The sequence below is a fragment of the Amborella trichopoda genome, chromosome 13 (genome assembly GCF_054954075.1).
Source record: "Amborella trichopoda isolate Santa Cruz 75 chromosome 13, AtrichopodaSantaCruz75HAP2 v2.0, whole genome shotgun sequence".
NCBI lineage: Eukaryota > Viridiplantae > Streptophyta > Magnoliopsida > Amborellales > Amborellaceae > Amborella > Amborella trichopoda.
The window spans coordinates 18,366,246-18,375,477 of record NC_142348.1 but is presented as its reverse complement, the minus strand read 5'-3'; the positions used below and the strand labels follow the sequence as shown (position 1 = coordinate 18,375,477).

The window sequence follows — 9,232 nt, the reverse complement described above, 5'->3', positions numbered from 1 at the left end:
TATTAGAAAAAGGCTATAATATTTTTATGAAAAATTGTAGCCTTTACTTGAGGAACCAAAGAAACAATTTGAATTCTAAAGTAATTATGACTAAGAACAGAATGTTTCCAATGAATATCAAAACTGAAAATATGAAATGCCTCAAATCTATTTTGAATGATGATTCATGGTTATGGCATTTTCGTTTTGGGCATCTTAATTTTGGTGGTTTGAAATTATTATCAAAAGAAAAAATGGTGAATGGTTTGCCATGGATAAAGCAACCCGATGGAGTATGTGAATGATGCATTGTAGAAAAGCAACATTGAAAAAGCTTCAAGAGTGGAAAATCAAGGAAAGCACAAAAGCCTCTCCAACTCGTGCATACGGATGTGTGTGGACCACTTGAGCCCATCTCATATGGAAAAAGTCCGTACATTCTAACCTTTGTTGATGATTATAGCAGCAAAACATGGGCTTCTTTCCTTAAAGAAAAATCGGAAGTTTTTGCAGTGTTTAAGGAATTCAAAGCTTTTGTGGAGAAACAAAGTGGTTTTCAAATAAAAGTGATAAGATTAGATAGAGGTGGAGAATATAATTCTCATGCTTTCCAAAAATTTTGTAAAGAACATGGAATTTGCCACCAAATGACCACATCCTACGCACCACAAGAAAATGATATGGCGGAATGACCACATCCTATGCACCACAAGAAAATGGTATGGCGGAAAGAAAGAATAGAACTGTTTTGAATATGTTAAGATGCATGTTAAATGAAAAAGAAATGTCAAAAGAATTTTGGGTCGAGGCCGTTGCTTGTGCGGTATATTTGTTGAATAGGTGTCCCATAAAAGGTTTATGGTATAAGACACCCGAAGAAGCTTGGAGTTCCTACAAGCCAAATGTAGAGCATCTAAGAATCGTTGGGTGTGTGGCTTTTGCTAAAATTCCCCAAGAGAAAAGGGCAAAACTTGATGACAAAGGAGAAAAATGTGTATTCATTGGCTATGGAAAAAATACAAAGGGTTACAAGTTGTACATTCCCATTACTAAATAGTTATTCTTGAGTAGAGATGTGATCTTTGATGAAAATGGAGTACGGTATTAGAAAAATAATCAAGAAAAGAAAATTATTGAGGTTGATGAAGTGAAGAAAAGGACAAGTGGAGCATCAAGAAGGCTCTTTGAATCCTATTCATGATGCTTCTTCTAGTGGCCAATCTACTTTAACTAGTAGTTCATCTCATAGGCCCATGAAAACAAAAATCCTTCAAGAAATTTATTCGATTACTCGTAGGCTTGATGTTGAAAATGAGGATCTTACATTGCTTTGTTTCTACACAGATTTGGATCCTATTTATTTTAATGAAGCATGTAAAGATTGAAGAAATTGAGAGAAATGACACATGGGAACTTACAACACTTTCTAAGCGCCACAAATCAATTGGTGTGAAATGGATTTACAAGACAGAAATGCTAATGGGGATATCGAAGGTATAAAGCAAGCTTAGTTGCTAAAGAGTACAAGAAAAGACCCGGAATTGACTATGATGAGGTATTTACCCCCGTTGTTCGTTTGGAAACTATTAGATTAATCATTTCTCTTGCAACCTAAATGAAATGGAAAACTTTTTAAATAGATGTGAAATCGGCATTTTTGAATAGTGTTCTTGAAGAAGATGTGTATATTGAACAACCAATTGGTTATGGGAAAAAAGGCCAAGAAACTAAAGTTTACGAATTGAAAAAGGTTTTGTATGGTTTAAAACAAGCACCTAGAGTATGGAATAGTAGAATTAATAAATATTTTCTTGAAAATGGTTTTTCTAGATGCCCCATATGAACATGCCCTATACATAAAAAAAATATGAAAATGGAGATATTTTTCTTGTTTGTTTATATATTGATGACTTGATCTATACGGGAAATAATCCAGGCATGTTTAAAGAATTCAAAGAATCCATGATTAAGGAGTTTGAATGACTGACATTGGGCTCATGTCTTATTTTCTTGGCATTGAAGTTAAACAAATGGATGATGGAATTTTTGTGTCACAAAAATCTTATGCCAAAGAAATTCTCAAAAAAATTAAATTAGAAAATTATATTCCGGTAAATACACCAGTAGAAAGTGGTCTCAAATTGAGAAAAGAAGGTGATGGAGAAAGAGTTGATCCTACATTTTTCAAAAGTTTAGTTGGAAGCCTCCGATACCTAACATGTACAAGACCGGATATTCCTTATGGAGTTGGTTTGATAAGCCGGTACATGAAGACTCCAAATACCTCTTACTTGAAAGCGACAAAAAGGATTATCCAGTATATCAGAGGCACATTTGACCGTGATTTATTCTATTCATATTCTAATGTTTGTGATCTTGTAGGTTTTGTTGATAGCAATTGGGCTGGAGACTTGGATGATAGAAAAAGCACTTCCAAGTACGCGTTCTACATGGGGAGTACGACATTCACATGGTCATCAAAGAAGCAGCCGATCGTGATACTATCAACTTGTGAGGCGGAGTATGTAGCCGTCACATCAAGTACTTTTCATGCATTATGGCTATGGAATCTTCTTAAAGAGCTTTTAAAGCTTCAAGAGACTCCTGCCAAAATCCATGTAGATAACAGGTCGGCAATTGCATTGGCAAAGACCCCAGTGTTTCATTAGAGAAGCAAACACATTGACACACAATTCCATTTCATTCGAGACCAAGTGAAAGAGAATAAGGTTGAACTTGTTTATACAAAGACGCAAGATCAAGTTGCCGACATTTTTACAAAACCTTTCAAACATGAATTGTTTCAAAAATTGAAAGTTATAGGAGTAACCAAGTTGGAAATTAAAGCTTAAAGGGGATGTTAAAAATAAGCTTGATTATGTTCAAGTGTATTTTGAATATTAGATTTAAACATAAGGGACATTTTCGAAAAGTTATGTTAAGGATAATTTTAGAATGATGTAAAAAAAATGTGTAGAGTTCCAAAGTCACAATTCCAAGATTGAAAAAGATGAATTCCAAAATTGAGAGAAAAGAGTCCCAAGATTGAGAGAGAGAAGTCCAAAACATGCAATGCATGCAAATTTGAATTGGGCATGAATGAAGTCCAAATTTTTTTTGAATAATCTTGTAATTTCGTCCAAGCATACAGGTTGTAAATTATGAATGAGAAAACATCACTAGAATGGTGTAGAAAGAGTCTAAAAAGCTCCTAAGAAGTTTATATATACATGTACTATATTTTTATACCAATAGAGTAAAAAAATTGCGTTGGATTGAGCTCTTTTGTGTGCATGACTACAAATTCTCAAAATAAGCCTTCTTCCTCCCTATTTTCTAACAGGACTATCCTCTTCCGCACAACCTTTTCTAATAGGACTATCCTCTTCCACTTCCATAACCAAATTCAAAGCTTTTTTTTGGGAAGAGCTTGTAACCACGATCAGTCAAACGCTGCTATCTTAGTAAGTGGAATCCCTTTTCGGCTTTTCTCCATTGTTTACCGCACCATATTTTTGCTTAAGACCTTCAAACTCTGTTTTTATCCCAAAGTCCTCAAATGCAACAGTCTAATAAAATCGGGTGTATCAAAGAAAGCATTTCGGAGAATTATAACACGCACAAAAGAAACATCATTACTTCTAATCAAGTTCCAATCCACCTCTAAGAACTCCCCAAAAAGATTTCCCAATCTTTAAAAAACACAAATAAGTTTTGGAACTCCACAGCACTTCTGGCATCCTTTGGGTAGGTCAGATGTATGTTTCTCCAAATAAGTTTTTAGAGGTAGGAAAAATTTGTTCCGGTACGAACAAGTTTTGGCACTCCACAGCACTTTCTGGCATCCTCTTCCGATGGTAAGAGAACACTACACCTGTTATCAGCAAGCTTTTTAACCTCTGGTGAATACGAGAGCCCCACGCTCTTCTAGCCCAGACCAAAAAATCATCAGATGGTGCCACCACCGCAGCAGTACGCCTTCTCCTATCATCCAAGATATCTGATAGAATCACCACATGTTTGGTGTTCTTGAAAGCGTATCTTCCTCTCTCCATTTCTCTCTCTCACTTCCGGTAAATATTCTCAATGTCTCACTCCACAAACCTCACGGTACCTCTCAACAATGCCCTCACGCCAATACCCACACGCTACCGCTTCCCATTAAGGTCCCATGGATCCCTTGTAGAAACTTTATCCTTTCTTAACAAAGGAATAAGAGGCTCGATTTTCTATTTCAAATATCCCAATAGCAAATCGGCTCGATTTTCTATTTCAATTATCCCAATAGCAAATTTATATTCCGTATTAAGGGACAAATATTATCTCTAGATCATGCACTGAAGTCTCATTTAAAAAAGAATATATATATATATATATATATATATATATATATATATATATATATATATATATCTTTTCAGTTTGTTTTCGAACACCCACTAATAAAATGAAACTTTACGCCCCACACACTAGTGAAAATTCACCAGCATTTTAACTCGGTTCATACTGGTTCACCAACATTTTAACTCGGTTCATACTGGACGTATCCCGTGATTTGGCGACTCTTTCTAAAAAACATTTTAGAAACTCACACTGGCTTTATCTAGTATAACTTGCTCTCTCTACCAAATTTTAACTTCTCATGCTGGATTGATGTTGTATAACTTCATCTCTCCCAACATTCGATTAGTATGCCTGCATATTTTAGGCTTCCTTTGATAGGATCCTAAGACTATCAAGGGTTTGCATGCGTATGCGTCAAGAGGATGGTTAAAGGTAGAAAACACTTGCGTTAATTTCATTCATCAGAGTCGAATGCTACCGAGATGTCCACTAAAGATCATAAATTATTGAAGAAACAACAAGACGTTTCCTTTGTCCTTCCGATCGGAAAATAAAAGGCAAGGCATTTCCTTGCGGGCGAGGGTATGCGGCAAACACTCCTTAAAATCTAGTTGTGATGAGGTTTGAAAAGCAGTAGACAGAACGTCCCAATATAAGGGAGACCGAATAAAGCCTGCATAACATTCAAATCACATCAAACGAGTTGAATTCGATAAAATAAAGTGGAAAACCAACTCCTCTAATCGCGTTTTTTCTTTGGACTTCTTATTTATTTCCGGGTGCCTCACCAGTGGAATCCTTGGCCTGGGAAGCGGGAGTATGTGTCATCTTGTGAACAACTTCAATAGGCTGCACCTTTTTGTCCTCTTGACCAGCAGAACTTCTGTAATCCACGGTCTCCACTCTCACCTCCTTTGCTCCTTCCCCTCCTGCCTTCATCGTTAAAAAAAAGAAAAAGCTTTTTTTAAAAAAAGAAAACAATTGAAATGGAAAAAAAAAAGGCTTGTGGTCCCAGTTAATCTTATCCATTGGATTCAATGTGAAATTGAATGGCTGCATTTATTCCATCTCAAACTTCAAAACAAATTTTCCCAGACACTGAAGCTATTAAATTTCACCACAGATCTATTAGATTTCACAACAGATGGCTATTTGTACACCCAAGCTATTAGATTTTACAAGAGATGGCTATATGTAATTGTGAAATCCTTGTATTATAGATAAATCATCTCATTGTATACAATCCCTTCATTAGATGGGTTTTCTTTATAAATAATAGTCTAGGACAATTGAATTTCATTTGAAAGAAATGCTATACAATCCCTTCATTAGATGGGTTTTCTTTATAAGTAATAGTCTAGGACAATTGAATTTCATTTGAAAGAAATACTCCACTTCTCATAAAAAGAAAGGTCTAAAAATGTTAAAAACTTCACAAATTGGGGAACGCAAAAAGAAATAATAAATTTATCTGAGGATTCTCAAGTCCAAAAATATAAAATGCACGTGAGAAAGTATGTCGTGAAAGCTAACTTATCTAATTTTACGACTATAGAAAAGAAAAAGAAAAGCTCTTAGGAACCTATATATATTTGGAGTCCTTGCTGCAAATCAAGGTCGTTTCAGATCGATTTGATAAAATAATAAAAGCGAGTTTAAAGCAAGCGTGATTGCCCCGGCCCCAGTCGAGGTAATAGAGGCGACTCCACTCGTCTGAGAGGTATGCAGGACTTTTCCTTCTTTAACGTCTTGCATATTATTCTTTTTTACCAATTAAATAGCGAACATTTCTCAAAAAAAAAAAAAAAAAAAAAAAAAAGAAAACAAAAAAAGAAAAGAAAAAGTATGCAGGACTTTAGTACTAAAACATTTCAAAAAATTGAAAATAAAATAAAAACTAAAAAACTAAACCAAAAATTATAATAAGAAAACTTATAAAAATAAAGGGTTATATAACACATGGGCTTGGAAAAAATTTGATTTCTTGAAATTTGAAAGATCCAAAAAACAGAAATTATAATAGAGACATAGGGAAGAAAAGCTCATTAAAGACATCCAAATTATATAAAACATAGACATAGAGAAGAAAAGCTCATTAAAGACATCCAAATTATAATAGTAAGACATAGGGAAGCAAAGCTCATTAACGACATCCAAATTATATAAAACATGCTAATAAACCACTTCCAACATTTAAGATATTTTTCTATTCATTATTTAAAATATCTCTCTCCTTGGGTGAGATTCCATGAAATTTCCCGTGAGGAAGATCCCACAATAATCAAAATTTCTCATCCAGCGATGTTTGGATCCCAAAATTTTTGTTATATACTAATGCTCCGGCAGGAGCATAATGTGTATCTGCTCCCTTATGTAAATAATTATTTTTGTCTAAAAATTTAGAAACTACATACTTTCAAGAGAGAAAATTTGAATTTTGAGTTTTTTGACATTTAGATCTAGCACTTCAAGAATTCATGAACGGTCTCTAATCAATCTTGAGGCATTATTATTTTTTATAGTATATATTGAGTTTATTTTGAAAACTCTTCTGATATTAGTTTATGGATTGTAGAGGTGACATCCCATAAATTTGAGATCTAAAAGCTATTCATATATTATATCCAAGGGAATAAATGGACAATATACTCACGCGCAGGCATAAGAATTCTTTTGATTTTTAATCAAAAGAATCATATAAAACATCAACCCATAAGACTTATAGTACAGTGTGCTGCCAAGGAGCATGCTATACAAACATCAAATATAGGCTCTCTTCTCTATGTTACGATCCTATGTAGTTTGAGGCCTAACTTTTTGTATTTCCATCAAGGATTTGGACATGTATTGGTTAGGTACCTAACATTTGATATCTGAGCAACAACTACTGCAACCCAAGTTCAAATATTAAAAAAGAGCTACCGAAAAGACTACCTAAAAAAATAAAATCAAAATGAGAGACATCATAAAGTGAGATCTGCCAATAACGTCCGCTGCGGAGTGTGGTGGTATACTATGATGCTAGATTTAAGAGCTTAATTTTATGTGTTTTTATCACCCAACAGGTTTGAAGCGCATTACTCTGATGGAATTGTTATATCTGATGATGTAATTGTTTCTGTGTAATTTTTCTATCAATAAAGCCTTGAACATCAACACAAAAAAAAAAAGATAGGATACCTTGTGATCAGCATTTGCGGCTGCTGCAGAAATGGCGGATGACATTTTGCTCATGTGCGCGCTCGAGGAGTTTTAGAGCTTGGGAAATGGAAGATAACATATTGCTCCTATCCCCTCTTGTTTTGTATGTGCATGCTAATGAATTTGGTTTTGGATGGTAACGACACGTGCCTTCCACGTGGCAACCAAAAGCAAGCAAGGGACAAGTTGGTTGTTATACGTGTTTTTCATATACAAGAGACAGTGAGAGACGTGTAGGTATGAAATTAGAGTTGAATGGGTGGCATTGCCACCATACTTACATGTCATCGATAAACTATGGAATGGAAAAAAAAAGCACGCGTGCTTTTAGGGGTGGCAACGGGTCGGGTCCGGATTTGATCTGCCCATTGGGTCTTAGGTGGGTTCCATTGCCACCTTGTGATTATGAGTTTATTATTGATTCTATTTTTTGGCTTTTTTTTTTTACGATTATATACCTATGACTATGATCTTTTTGTTTTTTTTGACAAATAATATTGTAAATATTACCAATATTATAATAATATGAACACCTAGCACGCGCTTAAAGACATAAGATTGGTATCATATACCCTATGACTATGGGTATGGGTCGGATATTGCAGGACCCGGACCCGGACCCGGACTCGGACTTAGACCTAGACCCGAATGGTATTCGGGTCAAAAATTTGGATCCATACCCGGATTCGAAGTCAGGTCTACTCATCCGGTCTTGGGTCTGGTCAGGGCCAGTGACACTCCTAAGTGCTTTGTTATGAAAATGCATTGGGTGGTCTTTAAAATAAAGAAAAATGTAAAAAGAGATTATTTATTTTTGGTGTAAGGGAGTCACAATTACTGATTGCACTCATTTCTGTTCATCAAATTTAAATCAGGCGGTTGTAAGAGTAACATTGACTAGACTCAAAATTCAAAACAGTTTACTTCGCATTATGCTCGCCATCCAATTTGTCCTCCTTATAACAAAGATGAAGGGTCTTATAGTATAAATATCTTCTTTAAAATAATATCTCTTTAAAATAATATCTCTTTAAAATAACATCTCTAATAAACTACTAAGTACGCTTGAAATTAACTATTAATTGAAGTATATATTTTTCTTTTGTATTGAGAGAAGTAATAGAAGTTTAATCTCACATTAAAAAACAAAGATGATACATTTGAGTGTGAGAATGCTTTTTTTTTTTTTTTTGACTTTATTGATACTAAAAAGGAAAACATATATTGGTCAAAATAAGATATCTGAAATAACTACCTGGTCAAGGTTTCCCCCTTTCTTCGTCAAATCGTCAGCAACCGCATTTGCCTCCCTAAAAACATACTGAAAAGAGACAACCAGCGAAGAAACTACATCCATCACTTGAAGCCACAAGGATCTTAGACGCCAAGGAGGCTTAACAATGCAGGTGCACCAATTTATGAGATTCAACGAATCTCCTTCCAAAATTACTGTATTTCCAAACCCCTTCTCTCTCCAAATCAAGAATCCTTGTAATAAGGCAGCTAACTCTACTTGATTTGTAGTAGTCACACCACACAGTCTAGCATAACGTAAAAGAATATTACCAATATGATCTCTACATACTCCACCAAAACCTGCTACCCTCGGATTTCCAAGGTAAGAACCATCAAAATTAGTCTTTAAAATTCTATCTGCTGGTGGTATCTATCTTAATCTTGGTCTACCTTTCAAAAAACAATAGGCGAT

General features: G+C 34.9%; 1 protein-coding gene across 1 annotated transcript; it reads right to left on the bottom strand.

Moving 5' to 3' along the window:
• Positions 1–4,749: 4,749 nt before the first annotated feature.
• LOC105420616 (uncharacterized) lies at positions 4,750–8,368 on the bottom strand. The gene is made up of 3 exons (XM_011624913.3): positions 7,504–8,368; positions 5,112–5,256; positions 4,750–4,996 (listed from the first exon to the last, which is right to left on the bottom strand). The coding sequence occupies exons 1-3, from the start codon at positions 7,555–7,557 to the stop codon at positions 4,827–4,829; spliced, it is 369 nt and encodes a 122-aa protein (XP_011623215.1). The 5' UTR covers positions 7,558–8,368; the 3' UTR covers positions 4,750–4,826.
• Between the last annotated feature and the right edge of the window lie 864 nt (positions 8,369–9,232).

Excerpts from the sequence above, each read along its gene's own strand:
- LOC105420616 (XM_011624913.3), bottom strand. The coding sequence starts at position 7,557 with ATGAGCAAAATGTCATCCGCCATTTCTGCAGCAGCCGCAAATGCTGAT. Across the intron at positions 5,257-7,503 it reads CCGCAAATGCTGATCACAAG|GCAGGAGGGGAAGGAGCAAA; the intron begins GTATCCTATCTT and ends TTAACGATGAAG. Across the intron at positions 4,997-5,111 it reads CCAGGCCAAGGATTCCACTG|GCTTTATTCGGTCTCCCTTA; the intron begins GTGAGGCACCCG and ends AATGTTATGCAG.